The following is an 18,540-nucleotide window of genomic DNA, read 5'->3' on the forward strand; positions in this document are numbered from 1 at the left end:
CTTAAGTCAAGAGATTCTAAAAAGATCAGTAAAAAAATGTCCAAAGCAACAGTATTACAGAGAGGAAAGAGGAATTAATGGCAAAGATAATGAAGATGAATAGTTTGGGGATTAAAATAAACTATTTCACTTTTTATTAAAACTGTAAGGTTATCAGCAAATGTAACTCCTTTTACTTTCGAAACTAGTATAAACTGATCATTCAATTCTATCAATGATCTTTTCTATTTTTTTCTTATTTTTATTTTTAAAGAGATCTAACATATGTTAGCTTAGTTTTTTGTTTGTTTGAAGTTTGGTGTCCACTAATCTCTTTTCCATCCAATTAGTAAAGTTAGGTTTTAAATTGCCCTAATATTTCCAATCAATAATGCATTTTCTTTATTTTACTCTCACGTAACTGTGACTTCTATTTTCTTAGTTTCTGGCATAATACATGGCACATAGGAAGTGCTCAGTAAATATTTCTTCAATGTACAAGCCAAATATGAAACCAAATTTGAAAAATAAACAAAACACAAGCATTACAATCCAAGGGGCTAATGGCTAGTGTTTTTATAATGTTTTTTATAAAAGTATTTACTCATACTACTAAAACTGACTTGGCATTGATGATGCTCAACAAACCACCGTATTAAAAAGTCTGAACTGTTCTGACACATCTGACAAAACAGGGATACTTTGTTAGCTTGGTTATGCTTGTCTCATGTTCACCTTTTGCAAGTGCTTTGACTTAATCCTCTTTGTTCTATAACCTGTTCCTTTCTCCCTTCTGATGAGCATCCAAATGACAGGTATGGCAAGTAGGCTCTAAGATGGCCCCTGTGATTCTTGCCTCTAGTTTTTATTCCCTTGTGTTATGTCCTCATCTTGAGTTTGGGTGCGGCCTGTGACTTGTTTGTAACCAACAGAATATGTAAAGGTGATGTTACTTCCATGATTATGTTACCTAAGACTGTGACCCCTGTCTTGTTAGCAGACTCTATTGACTCTTTCCCTTGCTGGCTTTGATGAAGGAAGCTGCCATATAGAGACCTTTCGCAAAATAAAACTGTTATTAGTTTCTATTGCTGAATAACAAGTACCATAAACTTAGTGGATCAAAAATATATATATTTATTATCTCATAGTGTTCATAGGTCAGGTGTCTGGGCACTGCTTAACTGGGCCTTCTGCTCGGGGCCTCACAAGGTTGCAATCGAGGTGTCAGCCAGGGCTGTGGTCTAATGTGAGGACTGGGTTCCTCTTCCAGGCTCGCTGGTTGTTGGCAGAATTCAATCAGAGCCTTGCATTTGTAGGATGGAGGCTCTCGGATCCCAGAGGCTTCCCACCTTTCCCTGGCACATGGCCCTCTCCTCTCCATAATGCAGCAGTTTGCTTCTTGAAGGCCAATAGGAGAGCATCTCTACTGCTTTGAATTGCTCTGACTTCTTCTGGCTCTGCGCTCTAGATCTTCTTTGAAAGGGCTTACCTGATTAGTTCAGGCCCCTCTTGAGTTATTTTCCTTTTGCTTGAAGTTAGCCAATTTGGAATTTTAATTATCTCTGTAAAACCCACTTTTCCCATATAATGTAACCTAAGCAATGGAGTGGTATCTCACCATATTCACTGGTCCTGCTCACACTCCAGGGGAAGGGATTATTCAGGGCAAGTAAATCAGAGGGCAGGAAAGTTGGGGGCCATCTTGGAATCCTGCCTACTGCAACTGGCATGTCTTAGTACTATTTGTGAGCCTTGCTTCTACTTGGCTCCTATAGTTTAAATTTTGGCAAAGTATTTTTTCAATCATATACTAATACTATAGTGGCAATAGCAAAAACGGTTTATTAAATTTACCTTTAATAAAATTAGAATTCCACTAAATCTAATATTTACACGGAAGACTATTTTGTAAGATTTCAAAGCCACGTCTGCTCTAGACTAACATCTTCACGACTTTTGTGCATGAAACACAAGGATGGAGTTTCTTTTTCTTTGTTTAAATGAGACAATGGTCACTGTGATTGATGAAGAAAATGTTCAGAAGCTAGAATGGGGAAAATGAAGGTAGTTTGCTCCATTAAATAAGCACCATCTGTGAGCACAAGAAAGCAATGTCTCTATCAGAGTAGACTTAACAGCTTTATTCTTTTTATTCCTAGGGCAGAGCATTGTGTGATGTAGCCAATCTTGGTAACCTCTGTCAATGCTAGAGACAGGTGAAATAGCAAGCCTGGTTATGTTCGGTTCTACTGTGGTAGTGATCTGTGGCATGGTCAAACACTCAAGTCACCCCACATAATCTGCAATGTCTTCATGCCAAATCACCTCCCTGAAGAAAGGAGGGGGAAGCAAAGAAATTTCAACAAAGTTTCTCCATAAAGATGTACTGTTCACACAGTTGTACTAATATTTCCTTTATTTAGAGGTATATGCATTTTTCAATATTTTAAAATTAGATATTTTTTGCCCGTTTTATCAACTGATAACTCCCAGTACCTCCAAATTTTATTCATATTAACCCATTAAAACAGTGGAACCAACCATAGTTTATTAAAAACAAATGCTCATTAAAAACAATTTTGACTCAGTTTTAAAAAATTGCAAATACATGAAAAACTGTTACAGTGTCATGAGATAGTAAATAATGGCCTTATGAAATTATAAGAAGTAAAACTCTTTAGTAAAAACTATGAAATATCTTAATTTGACCTTCAGATATGAAAATATATTTTTTATGCAACACTGAATAGTTAAGGCCAAAACACTTGAGAGTTTGAGATACACATATTTTGAAATTGCTTGTCAAAAATATTAGCATAAATAAATATCAAAACTGGTTGTACTAGTCAAACCAAATAAAACATATTATTAACTTATATCTTTAAAAGTTTGTTATCAGAAATATTTCTTCAGAAGTTATGTTTTTTCAAGGATAAATTACAATGTGCTTGGTGACCACATAAATATATATTTAAAGAATTGTACAAGATTTTGATGTTCTCTCTGTATTTGGGGGTGGAGTATCCTGATGATTTTGCCCCTTGTGGTTCTGGTTGGTATCCTTCTTACTGCTTTTAAAAGCTATTTGATCTGCTGTTGGTTTTATTTCTGGGAGTGGCTCATTCTGCATACTTTTCGAACTCATCAATGACAGCCTTTTAAAGAGGAAAATCTAGAAAAAAACACAGAGAATTCATTTCAGTAAGTGAAATATTCACTTACTATTATTTTGGGGATATAATTTTCAAAAATGTCTTAACATTATTTCATCATATCTTTATGGGGCAACACATGTACATTCTTAGCATCCAGCAGCCTTTTTTCTATTACCAATGACAACCATGATTCCTCTCTAAAACAAGACCTTTCATACTATCATTCATCTTCAAGTGAACAGAAACTGAAAAAGTTAACTACAAAAGAAATCTATGACGGGAACTTCCAAAAGATTTCAAGAAGAAAAAAAACAAGGATCCCAAAAAGGACATCTGGGTTGTAAAAAGGAATGGCAAGTAAAGAAATTAGTATAACAAATAATAATAACATTGGATTTGTGATATTAAAAAAATTAAAATACTGGATACAGTAACATAAAATAGGAAGGTAGGGGTGATAGGAGAGAAAACTCTTCTAAGATCCTGGTATTATTTGGGGAAAAGCTAGGAACATTGATTAACTTTAGATTTTAGGTATGCATATTAAAAATTTAAAAGACGAAATCTAGCCTATAGGCCATTTATAAGAGACACATCTACAACACCAGTAAAAGAATGAATAAGAAAAGATATATCAGGCAAATGCTAACCAAAGGAAAGCTAGTACAGCTATATTAATATCAGATGAAATAAATGTTAGCATTTTTAGGGATGAAGAACAGTACAAGTAGTAAGATAATAGATTTAAACCTAACTGCATCAATAATCAGAGGTTTTTCAAATTAGATAAAAAGCAAGACCAATCAATATACTGCCTATATCAAATGCACTTCAAATATAAAATCACAAATAGGTTGAAAGCAAAAGGATGAAAAAGATATACCATGATACTCTAATCAAAAGAAAGCTAGAGTGGCGGTATAATATCAGACCAAGTAGATTTCAGAGCAAAGAATATTATTGGAGGTAAAGAAGGCCACTTTATAATGATAAAGGGGTCAATTAATTAAGATAATATAATAATCATAAACATTACAGAACCTAATAACGGCTGTAAAATACATAAAGCAAGAACTAACAGAAATATAGGATAGATGAATCTACAATTCTAGTCAGGGATTTAATACTTCTCTCTCAATAATAGATAGAACAAGTACACAGAAAATCAAGAATGATAGAAAAGACCTGAACAACACTATCAACCAATTTGAACTAATTAACATTGACAGGACACTCCACCCAACAACAGCATTCTTCTTAATCTTCTTCTCAAGTGCACATGGAACACTTATCAAGAGAGACCTGATTCTGGGCCATAAAACACGTCTAAATAAATTTAAAAGGACTCAAGTCATACTAAGTATGTTCTCCAATCACAATATAGTTAAGTTAGAACTTAATAACAAAGACCTTTGGAAAATTCCCGAATATGTTGAAATTAAATAACCTATGAGTCAAAGAAGAAATCATATGGGAAAGTATTTTGAACTGAATGAAAATAAAAATCGGTAACTCCGATTTTCGTGTTAAGAAATCATAAAAAGAAGAGCAAATTAAATTCAAAGTGAAAGGAAATAATAAAGACCATAGTGGATATCAATAAAATAAAAAATACAGAAAAATCAATAAAACCTAAAACTGGTTCTTTGAAAAGATCAATACAATTGAAAAAATTCTAACCAGTTAATGAGGAAATAAACACAGAAGACATAAATAAATCTGATGAAATATGTGCAAGACCTATACACTGAAAACTATAAAACATTGCTAAAAGAAATTTAAGACCAGTAAACAGAGAGAAATATCATCTTCATGAGTTAGGAGACTATATTGTTAAGATGTTAATCCTTCCCAAATTCATCTACAGATGCAAAGCAATCCCAATCAAAAAAAAAAAAAATCCCAGCAGGCATTTTTTTTTTTTTTCAGTAACTGACAAACTGATTCTAAAAATACACATGGAAATGCAAAGGGTATAGAACAGCTAAATCAAGTTTGGAAGAGAACAAAGTTAGAGAACTAAAACTTGCTGATTTCAAGACTTATTACAAAGCTACGGTAATCAAAACAGTGTGGTACAGGCATAAGATAAACAGATTGAAGGAACAGAACACAAAGTCCAGAAATAGGCCCATATATAAAAAGTCAACTGATTTCTGACAAAGGTGCAAAGGCAATTCAGTAGAGAAAGGCTAGTCTCTTTTTCAACAAATAGTGCTAGAACAGTTAGATGTCCATATGCAAAAAAAAAAAAAAAGAACTTCAATCCATACCTTCACCACATAAAAATTAATTCAAAATAGAAGACAACTCAGCAATAAATATAAAGGAATTAATTATTGATACATGCATGGATGAAACTCAAAACAGTTATGCTAAATTAAGGAAGCCAAACCAAAAAAGAAGAGTACATAGGGTAGTATTTCATTTATATAAATATCTAGAACTTTAAAATAATGTATGATTACAGAAAGCAAATGAGTGGTTTGTTGAAGATGGCAGAGGGTGGAGGGTATAGACAGGGATCACAAAGAGTCACAAAGAACCTTCTGCCTAAAATGACACTGATCACTCTCCTGATTGTGATTATGGTTTCATAGTATATACGTATGTCAAAACTAATCAAATTACATACTTTACGTATGTACAGTTTATTTTTTATAAATTATACCTCAATAAAGCTATTTTTAAAAAGCAGAGAAATTATTGGGTAGACCTGAAAGAGACCTGATATAAACTGACAATGATAGACCATATGTATAATTTACCTCAGATTTCCCTCACAAGATAGAGTAAAGCTAATTGTGTACTTGAGGTTAACATACTGAGCTATAGCTGTGATGGTGAGTGAACAAGACATAACATCAGAGAAAAGGTAGTTGCCAGGAAAGGCAAGAATCCACAGGCATAATTTTGGTGGAGAAATTCTCCTCTCAGACTCTTTTATTTATGGTAGTGACAATACATAAGAAATCTATTGACTGTGAACTGGCATGAGGAACTTATCCAGGGAATCTGCCATGTTCCAGCTAGTTTCTGAGGGAAGGCACTCGATCTTTAACCTCTGCATGTGCCTTTGGCCTGGCACATAAAAGACACCCAATTAATATATGCTAAAGAAATAGACAAATGAACTAATTCCATGATGGAAAGAAATTCTTTTTAATAGATGAAAAGCTTACTGCTTTTTTCATTAGCTTACTTGAGTGCAAGGAAATTAAGTCAATAACACAATTTTCTCAGTGGATCTAAATAATGAACATTGACTACACTTTGGAAAAACAATATTTGGTAATTTCCAGATGTAACGATCACCTACACCAAAATATCTCTGCTACCAGTTAAAATCATAGGTCTTATTCTGGCTATCTGAAACATTTAAAATCATCAAAATGAAATTTAATGGTGAATTCTGTCTTGTAGACACCAAGAGTGTCACTATTAAATTTCTTTTTTTCAGAGTATGTTTGGAGTGTCTGTCTAATTGGGGGGTAGGGGGAGAAGCAAAATCTCAAACATATATTTATTTTGATATGAGTTAATGCATCATTTATTTTCTAAGTTTTCAAAAGTCTGATTTGTTTGGCTTGGATGGTGTAAATAGGATAGAGACACTGTAGATAAAAAATGTCATGCAGGAATGATTGAAAAAAATCTTACCTGAATTATCTATTTCCTCTTTAAAATATGTAGAATAACAGCATATTTCTTATGTAGGGAATACACTTATTACTGCTTGATTTTTAAAATATAATTTTCATTACTGTTTCTTTCCTTTAACCAAGGAAATATATATTTACTGAAATATATTTTTCCATTAGGTATAAATGAGAATTTAAGCATAATCAAAGTTTAAGACCGAATTCTTCGGCCTGGCACTTTCAGCCCTCTGTATCCTGGGCCGGCCTAACCTTTGTCCCATTCACTGGTGCTGGTGCTCGGGCACCCTGCTTGGTTTACTCCTACAGGCGCGTGCCACTCTGTCTCCCACATAGCCTTCCTTCCCTCGCTCAGCCCTCTCTCTTGTCCTGTGCATCCAAATCCTACCACCTACGGGCAATGCTGAAGACTAGAGAGCCTGAAAAGTTCCTGAAACTTGACCACGTGTTCTAGATCTAGAATAAACTTTTATTTGGTCCGAGATATGTTTTCCAATATTTTTTTCTGCTGCTTCACTTCACTTTTCCTCTCCTTAGGTTTTTATGTCTCCTGACTCCTTTACTTTTCATCTTCCTCCCGATTTTGATTTTTTTTCATAGTCTTTTCCCAAGCTCTCGTAATTGGAAAAAAATATTTACAGGAACACTATGAAGTAATAGAGTATCTGTTAAATGTTCTGGTCTACGAGACAGGGAATATAAACCTCGACCAAATGTTCTGATGATACATCTGTTGTAATTCTAAGGATAATTCTAAAGTGTCATTTGAGCCAGGTCACAACTATCTTTTGGGCATAATAATCCAAATTTATAAGACAATTTTTATAAAGATGAAAATGGTCATGAAGTAATTTTTAGTAAAAGATATAGAGATCAGGACCAAAATAACTTTTGAAATTTTCTGAAGTAATTCTGAAAGGAATTTCAGAGTGGCATATGCCTCCAAAAATGGCAAAAGATAGGCTGTTTACTACCCTAAGGGCATCTCCTGGTTTTACACCATCATGCTTTCCTCTTTCTTACTCCCTTATATTTTACAATTCAGTGTCAACTAAAAATATTTACTGAACATTTACCATGTACCAGGAACTGTACTAAGTGCTAAGGATACACTGGAAAGCAAAGCAGAAAATCATTTCTGTCCTCATGGAGCTGAAGGTCAGTGGGGAGAGAGAAACATAAAGCAGATATACAAATGACTATATAATTGGAAATTGTGGTAAATACTAAGACAGATAAGAAAAACGTGTTATGTGAGAGAATAATAGTGAGACATAATAATTTAGGTAAGTGCTGCTGGTCACAAAAGGCCTCTATATGGAAATGACACTTAAGCTGAGACCTGAAGGTTGAATAGTAAGAATTAACAAGGCCTTTCATTTTTCTTTTCTTCCATGTTTCCTCTTCTACCCTGAAATGTAGGCTCGTGATTAAAGAAAGTTCTTCTGGAAGTGAAAGAGTAACTTACTTAAAAGGAGAAGAGGTATTCGTGATCTCCTGAGAGACTGAAGTAGCATGTTGTAATGTTTTCTAAGCACGATTATCTTTATTTTTGCATTTATCTTTTCTATTTCTTGGCTTTGTCTTACTCTCTTATAGACCGTCATGACTATTATACTCTTATAATTTAAGCAATACAGTTCTTTTATGAATCTTTTATTGTATGATAAATCAGCATAGGTGGGATGATAGAAAGAAATGTGCTATTAAATTCTGGCAGAACAACCTGACTCAATCTACAGTCCGATAAAGAAAAAAATATGCATGATAAAAATGTGAAACATCACCTGAAATTCTTCATGATTCTGGGCATAAAAAACTCATATTAAGGGAGTTAAATTATGTGGATCAGCATATAAAAAGTAGAAGGGGCAATTTAATACTTTAGTCTTAACATTAAAATGAAAAGTTCATTTCACTTACCTTCTTTGTTATTTTTATTTCTTTGCCTGGTGCGGATTCACTATCTTCCAGGATTTCTGAAGAACTGCTCTTTGCATGATCAGACATGTTTCCTATAATAGAATATATTTAGAAATTTTTTTTCTAACTGATGAGAAAAAGTCCTAATGCTTTCAGAGAAACTCTATCAACCCTGAATTATGAGGTAATACTAAAAGAGTGTACCACTGGAATAGTGGACAAAGTCTACACTGCTTATTTCCTGAAAAGCTGAGTTAAGGCAAAAAGCCCAGAATGGCCTGACCGATAAAGTCAATGACCAGTACCCAAATGTAGCTACAAAGGTAACAGTAAATGTTAGGGAAGACTTCTGTAAAATATAAATTACGTTTTTAAAAATTAGCCTAGTTATAATTAAATTCTTTTTACTCAAGTGGACATTATTTTTTTGCATTCCCAATAATCCATATGTTATGTAGTTGAATAATGACTTTTAAAGTATATGCATGAGGCATACACATTCTTTTATATTATCAACTACTTAAATCTCACATTTAACTTCTTTTTAACACTTTAGGCTATATATTAAGAATGCTTAGAGATGATAAATATTTTAACATTTTTCTTGAAAATACTCTAAAACTTATTACACTTTCTACAGAAGTTGGAAGGGAAAAGGTATTAGGGGAAATATTCCTTCAATGCTTAAGTTCATATCAAATATCTACTATTATGACAGTTATTTTTAATGAGTACACAGTAAAAAGCACCCTGATGTTACGTGATGGTGTGGAAATATAAAATAGGGGTCGTAAAACAAAATTACAAATAATTTTGGTGTGGATATGTAGGTCTCAAAGGCGATCACAGTCTTTATGTTCTATGGCATCAGCAGCTAGGCCTGGGAAAAGATTCCTCTTAAATGTTCATGTAAGATCAAAGACTCAGGTCTTGGCTCTGGGGGAATTAACTAGATGGCCTGCTGTGGCTCTAGGCCAGCTTGGTCAACAGCAATGGGGTCCGGCAGTGCTCACCAGAGATACAAATCAAAATTTGGGGCAAAAGCTCAACTTAATACTACTGATTAAAAAGGAAAAAAAAAAGGTAGTAAAAAGGCTGTCCTAAACCACTTGACACTGACACATGAACAACTAGGAGTGATATGAATATTTTTATGTGAAGGAGCTATGGTGGTTATGAATGAGAACAACTAAGCCTATGTCACATATTTCATAGCTTGTTATGAGGGCAACGTGACAGTAAAAAGTATAAAATAGAATACATGTGTGTAAGCTATAATTACTCAGCAATGGCACATATATGCATAAAAATGTGCATGTACATATGTATGTATGTTATGTACCTAGTCTTTTTAAAAATATACTTCTGAAGTTAAATGTGCTCACACCTTTTGGATTTTCATTGTATTCACAAATGGCCCGTTCCTCTTGGTTGTTTATTTTGTCCTAAAAACAATCAAGAAACAATATAATAAACATATTTGTGCTGTGCTAGAAAACCTAGTCTTGCTTTTTAAGCAGGGTTTCAGTCAGCCTCTAGCTAACAACATACACATGTGACAATTACTTCATTTTGCTGGGCTCTTGCCTTAGATGCTGAGTGATTGCTAATGTCACTCCTAGCTTGAAAGTGTATGATAAAAAAAATTGTATGCTTTAAAAATTTACTAAAAGAAGATTTAGGAACATTAATCAATATATGAATTAGCTCAGCATTTTATAATGTCAAATTGGAGTTTAATAAATTCTACATTAAAAAATGTTAGGGACCATCCTAAGTAGAACTCATAAATATTCTTTATAAAAAGAATTGTTCCCTCCCTCTGAAAATAAATAATTAACTGCCAACACATTTTTTTCCTCAGTAAGAGGAAAGAATCTTGGAGAAAGAAGGAATCAAGAAAGAGAATGACCTCTATGGCACAATACCATTTTGTAAATTAAAAATACATGCACAAAAATGACAATACCTGTTTTACAAGTACACATTCAAATAGAAGGCCGAGCATGTTTCAATGGTTGTCTATGATAGGAAGAAGGGGAATGGGGCTAAGAGAAGATCAGTTTAAATAGAGGGAGAGGAGCCTTGACCAGACCAATGATAATAGTGTTTCATCAATGAGAAGGCATTATTAACTCAGTGTTCTGCATAAGAGGTTGGAAAATGAAAATAAGTGAATCAATACAGTGTCCTTCGGTTTGGGTTTTTGAATTCCATACCTCCGAAATTAATCCAGGGTAGTATTAGCAAATGAATGATTTAAAACCTACCAATTATCTCCTAGCAAAACTGCCAAATGGAAGAGATGCTTTTGGCACCCCTAGCTCCATTTTCAGGATGGCTTTTTCTTCCTCAGTGATACCTCCTCCTATTCCTCCTATAAATACTTCCTTCTAGACTGCATCTCTGCAGAACTGATCACAATCTCAAATACTGCTGTGAACAATTTTCATTTGTACCTACACATGTAAATACACACATGTATGTGGGCACACACACATCCCATTTCTGCCACCACCAGTATAGGGCTCCTAACTTTGTAATTTCATCATTTCAAGGACCCAGTGCTGAACTTCATTGTTAATTTCTCAACAGTATACTATACTGGCCCATATCAGTTAATTTCTATTCATGCACTGAATAGAATGCTACCAAGAGGTATAGAATGAGGGCTAGAAACAAAGTGTGCCTCATTCATAAATTTGCCAAAACTTTTCCTATAGCACGCAAAGTTGTTCATGGAAGTATTTCTGATCCCGAAGAAAGTTGAAATCTACCCTCTTCGGAGACCAGGGAACCCATATGCTTTCTCTTAGGCAGGATCTTAAATTTAAGCACATATCATCATACCTTTTCAATGGTTGTTAATACCTTTTCACCTGAGTTGTCACTGGTTTCACTGTTGCCATCTGCAGGAACATTTTTATTGTCTTCCACAGCTTGCTTCTCGCCTTCCAGATATTCATCAATTTCCTCATCCTTGTCTTCTGGTTCTTCATTTTCTGAAAGTTTGTGATCCTATGACAAAATTGATAATCAAAGAAGAGTTAGATTTTCTTTTTAAGAGATTTGATATTGCTATCATAAATAATTTATACTGTCTCAAAGAACACACAGATATGAATTCAAATACTGAAGTCAAAGAAATAAAATACTGTAAAACCCATGCTACATGTCAAGTTAACATGTTACCAAGGATTTTGTGCATGCTGCTCTATTTCATTTTTAATGACTTAGATTCCTAAAAGTTTATTAGCACCCATATAAAGGCTAAAATAGAAAAAAATGCTTTCAGGGCTGTCTCAAAAGAATGCTTTTAAACTAGAGAAGTTAAAAAGCTTTCTTTCTATTGTCACATTATAACACAATCATACCTATCTATATATTCATTATGTTCATTTTCCAAAACATAGGGATTTAAAATCACTTCAGAAGTACAATTCACTGAGAGGTAAGCACAATTACTTACATTCCAGGAAAAAGATAAAAGGACATAGGCAGTTTAAATGGTTTGCTCTTAGTTATTTATAGCAGAGGGAAAACCAAACCGAGTCCATCTGACTCCTGTCCAGCTACCCCAAATTATAACATGGCCCATCTATGGATTTGATAGGCTGAGAGTAAATCATGTGATGCTTATTAAGTATAGGCAGAAAACATTAGTTTTATCATAAATTCTATATTGAGATTTTTTTTTTTTGCAATTTTATATTTGGGGTGGAATACTGCTTATTTATATCATTAAGGGATTAGATTCCTTATTGGATATTGTCCTATACTTTTCATTTATGCCCTTCACTAAAGGTAAAATGATCCCTAGAATAGGTGAGGCAGTAGTAACCACTGCCTTGAAGAATGTTTTAAAAAGTTCACCTTGGCCCTATTTGCCTCAGACCATATATGTCCTTTATATTCCTTCAACACTGTAACTACCTTCTTGTGGCCAAGTTCTCAGTGCTGTTTGGCTAAGGATAACCCTGACTCCCAACAGAATCTTTAGTGGGTGGTTTGAAAACAATGCCTCTAATAATTATCTCATCTTTCTTCTGGCAAAAAGAAAAATATGAGAGAGTTCAGGCTAGGGAGAGGATATGTTTATATTTCACACCTCAGTAACAGACTTGAGTGACACTCTCAAGTCAGTAGCACTAAGGGTGTGGCCTAATAGTGTTTCCACTGAAGACAAAGCAATCCAGAAGTGAAGCCTTGAGATTTAAAAAAAAGTTTCAGAAGTTACCCTGGGAGGGCTTCACATAGGTTAATTAAAAGGCACAAGGCAGTGCACTCAAAAGAGGAGAACGCAGGAGCGGGGAACAGGGTACCAGGATAGACATGCTTAGGTTGGGTAGAGTTAACTACAAGGTAGCTACTGTTTACCAAGAACTTCTAAGGCTTTCTTTTTTTCTACATGATTTCTCCTCTAAGTGTCTTATATTATATATTAGGCCTAGCCAGGTATACATTATGGGTAGCTAAAATGAACAGAGACAGCTTGACTTTGGAAGGGAATGGAAAACAAAGATAACTAGATTTAAGACTTTTGGCTGAAAAATAGATATAGTCATAAATGTATATAAATGAGGGCCACTAGAAAGAAAAGTGCTCCTGACACAGAGAATTTCAGACTCTACCCTTCTATCTCCCAGAGGGAGGGTTAGTTAATTGTGTTCTGGCAAAGTCCTCATTCCTTGGAGAGTTTGGCTAATCTAACACCTGGGTCAACTCCAATTGTACTAGTTAACTAACATATCAGTGTAACCATAGGCTATCATGATCTTATAAAAAGAAACATGGAATTTTACCTTATTTTAGAAATAAACAAAACACTTATCTCTTTTATAATGAACAATAATTTTACTCATTAACTTTATAAAAATCTATAACAATGAAAAACTGTTGGAACTATATCATTTCCTAAATTTGAGAAAAGCTCTTAGAAAATGACATTTTCACTAGAAATCACATCATCAATCGTAGCACTTTGCACTTATTAGCGCATTTAAAATCAATCTATACACATCTGCGCAACTACTTTAAATTACATATAGCACTTACCTTCAAAATGAAACAATTTAGGAGAGATTGGCAGAATACTGTCATTTTATAAAAGAAAGGATAAAGTTTAAATACATTTTTGTCACCAGAATCACTCCAAAGGCAGTCTGGAGTGGTCAGTGGAAATTCATCTTGTGTTAAGTGAATGGGCCCGAGTCCCACAAAAGGACCCTTGTTTCATTGGTCAGACACAGCACAGGGAGCTGCAGTCTTTGGTATGGCCCAGGGCACTGCTTTTTACATTTCTTATGGGAAATATCAAGAAACCAAATGTTACTCATGGGGTTTCAGTTTCTTTAAGAATACAATAGCATCGCATGCTTTATAAACTAGAGATTGCTATCGGAAGTATGCCTAGTGGTCACACTGGGATGGGGGATGGGAAATGGCTGGAAGAGAGTTGAAGGGGAGCTTCTAGGGAGCTGACACTGCTTTTCCTTGATCTGGAATGTTAACTACATGGGTGTGTGCAGCTTGTGGAATATACATTGAGCTATACATGTATGAAATATATACTTTCCTGTGCAGGTATTAACTTCAAAAGTTTTTCTTTTAAGTTTTAAAAGAGGACTAAAAAGCATAAAATTTTATGATACAATTCTGGATTTATGGCATGATTCAATGTCATATAGGGTAGAAAATGTTTTCCAAAAAGGCTAATAGAACATAAAACTTTATATCTAAGTCATATCAAGTGGGAAAGTATATATTTTAATCTCAATTTCAAGGTTTCTTTAGGACAAGAAGAGTTAACACTTAAGTTCATGTTTTAATTACACTAGAAATCACTGAGGCAGGAGTAAAGAGTAGGAAGGGAATTAAATACAAAGACCTAAGCACTGCTTTTCAAGCCTTTCTCTATCAATCATGGCCTGAACGAGGTGCCTAATTAATGTACTTTACAGTGTATCTGTAAAATGGGAAAATGATATTAGCAATGCCTACCTTGGAGGGTTTGTATAAAGATTAAAAAGATTATTTACAGAGAAAATAACATGAGCAAACAGCATTTGTATGTAAATTGAGTAATTCTGTAAAGGCCTCTCCATAAAAAGTAAGATAAGATCCCTAGTGCAGACTGAGGATTGTTGAAAACCAAGAAGCATGGATACATTTTGCCATAATGTCCCAGATCTTATTACTAAAAAATGGTTCATTTAAAATGTTCACTTTTGTTCAATGTAAAATCTCCCGATAGCAGATAAACTCACAAGTTCAAAGAATCACTGTATATACCAAAGTAAATCTGCAGGCCAGATTGTACCCATGTGCTGCCAGTTGTGACTTCCCAATTGTTGGCTTCAAAAGACAGTACTTTATAATCTCTAAACTTTTCCTTCTATGTACCAATCCTTTACTTAATTCATAATCCTGTATTTTCGCCACCAAATACATTACAGTTTGACTCTGATGAGCAGCCCTGCAAAAATGAGCCTAACGCTCAGGGTACAGAATATCTTGCTGGTACACATTTTTACTCTCATTTTCACTTTCATTTTTTTTATTTTCCACTTGTTTTTTTTTTTTTTTAGAAAATTTAGTTTCCTCTTTAGCTTAAACAAATGCATGATATACGATTACACTTTATGTGTGAATTATTTTTTAAGTATTTTAATTAAAAAAAAAACCATTAGGACACAGAGATAAATCTATGGTCCCTATGACAGCACTAACATCTAAAGTTTAGGCTAATCATGTGAGTGCAATCAGCCTTTCATCATGCTTCAAATGTTGAGGGGCAGTATTTGACCCATGTGTGGTTATCATTATTGTAATCTATTTCATGTCCACAGATCTATTCACATAAGCCAATTTTTTTGGGAGTTGTTATATTTAAACAAAAGTGAGGTTCATAGAGAAAAGCTCATAGGATTCAGGAGGGTAGCACTCTATCTGACTTGATGTTAATTAGAAAGGATAATTAGAGTGGTTCAGGTCACCATTTGCTGAGCACCTCCAACATGTTTCATGTTAACTAATTTAATTATCAAAAGACCACCCCCCCTTTACTAAAAGAGGGACAAATACTCAGAAAGGTTAAAAAAACAACAACAACTTTTCCAAGTGTCCAGAAGAGCTAATCAGGCAAGGGCTAAGATTTGAACTCAGGTCTACTGGACTTCAGAACCCATGCTCTTTCCCAACTCTGCTCAAATAAATTGAAGACCATAATGGCTGCCCTTAGAGTTCCCCGCTACCACTGATATTTAAAGCATTGCAGACTCTTCCCATTTTGTAGATAGTCCATTTCAATAATATTCTATTCTTATATACCATTGTATATAGTAATAGTAACTAAACATTTAGGATTTTCTTTTCCCAGAGCACCAAAGTCTCTGGAATATACATCTCTCTTACTAAATTGAGAAATATTCTAGTAGCACTCTCTGTCTGATATTTTTCAAAGTCTAGTTCTGATTCTTTTTCTCTAAAAAGCAGACTTGCTGGAGATCACTCTTTGCTGGCAATGTGGGCTCTGCTTGGCTCTCCTCTGGGCCTCTCTGCAACCCTCCACCCCTCCTCTTCCTTGGTTTGGGCAGCACCTCTCTTTCCTAGTAAATGTTCCAACCTCGCCTCCTTCTCAGACTTCCCTTTCTCAACCTTCCCTTATCTACTGATGTTTCCCTGAATTTTGTCTTCAGTTTTCCTTCCGCACTATGAATGCTGCCTCTCATTCAACTCCACAGTTTTAACTACATATACGTGCTGGTGATACTCAGCAATCTCCCCTGAGTTCCAGACCCAGACATGTATCTGACTGCTGAGCATCTACTGGATCAACAAGCTCCAAGACATCTTCCAAATCTGCCTCTACTCCTTTGTTCTCAGCCCTGGTGAATGGCACTCTTTTTACCCAGTTCTGCAGGCCAGAAACAAGAAAAGCTTGGCATTTTCCCTACCTCCAAGCTACATCTCTTTACTAAGGCCTCCAATTCTATCCCTAAACCTCCTTTGATAATATATACATACCAAACTCTCCATCTCCACTGTCCCAGTCTCTGCCTGCTCTACTATAACTGCCTCCTAACTGGCATCCCTGCCTCTGGGCCTGTTCCCTTACAATCCATCCTCCATGTTGCTGCCAGAATGATGTTATAGAAGCCCAAGTGTGATCATCTTACTCTTGTTGTTTAACATCTTTTACAAACACATAAGGTCCTTTGCCTCTCTGTCCAGGACCAACGAAACTCTAGGCTGCACTGACTCCAAAACACTCTCATGGCTGGAAAGCTGTTCTCTCCCTGACCACTTGTGACTGATTAGGTTTTACGTTTCATGACTTTGTTCATGTTTCACCACTGCTCCTTCGGAACCCTTTCCTAGCTGAAGTGCCACTCCTGAAGCACTCTACTGTACTTGTAAATTTTTCTGGTCAGCCCAAATAGCCAATAGTTCCTTGAGATCAGGAGCTATATCTTCCTTTCTGCATATCCGAGGCACAAAACCATTTTCTTATTAAAGGATTGAATGGAGGAAAGCCATATATCTGTTTTCAGAACATATTTTTATCTTTGTGCAGTCCTAAGAACATGAGGGTATCAGGAAACAAAAGGGCATTGTTTACCAATAGTTAAGGCAGAGTCACAGGAACTCCTTTCACCTGTCTGGTGTTCATTCAAGAAATCTATACCTACCTAATATCCCTGACAGGGAAGAGGGCCTCAGGAGGTTAATTGTAAGCAGCCCTCACTTCTTGAGATCCACCAGGTTTGGGGAAGCTTCTGTTCTCTTTTTGGTGCTTGGTATATAAATATTTGTTAAGTAAATAATATGTACCAAATATTAAGTTCTGTGTTAAGTACTGGGCATATAATACCACATTTAATTTTTACAATTGAAAGAATGAAGGAAGGAATTAGAGCGCCTTCCTCCATGGTAGCATTTTATTTTCAGTAAACATGTGTACAGCAAGTTTTATCTCTATAGTGAAATAATTACAAACATTTTAATTGCACTCACCTCATATGCTGCTTTTTAGCAGCAGCAGATCCTTTTGTGGTACTCCTTTGTAGCTTACCTTAAAGTATTGTTCTGCCAGAGTCCTCATTTGAAACTGTAACTCAATGGATTCTATATACACAACTCATACTTGCCTCAGAAATGATCACTGATACACTATAGTAAAAGCTTGATCAACCAGCAGATGGGAGCAATAAAGAAGGAACCAGTTATTCCAGTCTATTTAACCAAGTATTAATTCAGTTAATAAAATGACTAGGCCAGTGTTCTTTTGACCAGAACACTATGCCTGCATGGATTCCTGCTTCTAAAAGTGCACAAAAATTTTTTGGCCAGGGAAATATGAAGAAATGGGTAAGAAATGCTGTTAAAAAAAATGGTTATCTAGATCAGTTCAAATATTGAGGTGGACACATTTTATGAATATCATTTCAGTATTGCTGATTATCACTTCAGTGGAAGATGAATGCCTATATCTTTAACATTAATAAATTGAGTTTAAGAGTCTCTCATATCCCTGAAGGTTTTTCCTTTATGAACTCTATTTTTGTCATCTATCTTATTTAATCATCTTAAGTCTATTTTTAAATAGCCATGCTTTTCACTAGAATTAACAACACAGCACATACATCTTTATCAAAGTATTAATTCTATTCTACTAACAATTAATGGATGTGACAGAATTTGGTAGAACCCTGCAATGCCAAGTCAGCACGTTGGTTAGTTAGGGGAGGCTACCAGAGATCCTTGCAGCTAAGACAAAATTTACAGTTGCTTCTAAGAATTTCTTCACTTCATATTCTAGT

General features: G+C 34.9%; 1 protein-coding gene across 7 annotated transcripts in view; it reads right to left on the reverse strand.

The window, feature by feature from the left end:
• Positions 1–2,356: 2,356 nt before the first annotated feature.
• The window catches only part of RPGR (retinitis pigmentosa GTPase regulator), a 45,836-nt gene continuing 29,652 nt past the window's right edge, over positions 2,357–18,540 (reverse strand). For 3 of the 7 annotated variants that reach the window (XM_023525608.1, XM_011384447.2, XM_011384449.2), the window contains 4 exons: positions 11,570–11,737; positions 10,107–10,164; positions 8,720–8,811; positions 2,357–3,154 (listed from right to left, as the gene is read on the reverse strand). In XM_023525608.1, coding sequence (XP_023381376.1) covers positions 2,954–3,154; positions 8,720–8,811; positions 10,107–10,164; positions 11,570–11,737 — 519 coding nt within the window. In that variant the 3' untranslated portion in view covers positions 2,357–2,953. The remainder of the gene's footprint in view (positions 3,155–8,719; positions 8,812–10,106; positions 10,165–11,569; positions 11,738–18,540) is intronic. The other 4 variants (XM_011384448.2, XM_011384454.2, XM_011384452.2 and 1 more) reach the window with 4 other exon arrangements.

This window comes from Pteropus vampyrus, unplaced genomic scaffold (genome assembly GCF_000151845.1).
Source record: "Pteropus vampyrus isolate Shadow unplaced genomic scaffold, Pvam_2.0 Scaffold582, whole genome shotgun sequence".
NCBI classification, from domain to species: domain Eukaryota; kingdom Metazoa; phylum Chordata; class Mammalia; order Chiroptera; family Pteropodidae; genus Pteropus; species Pteropus vampyrus.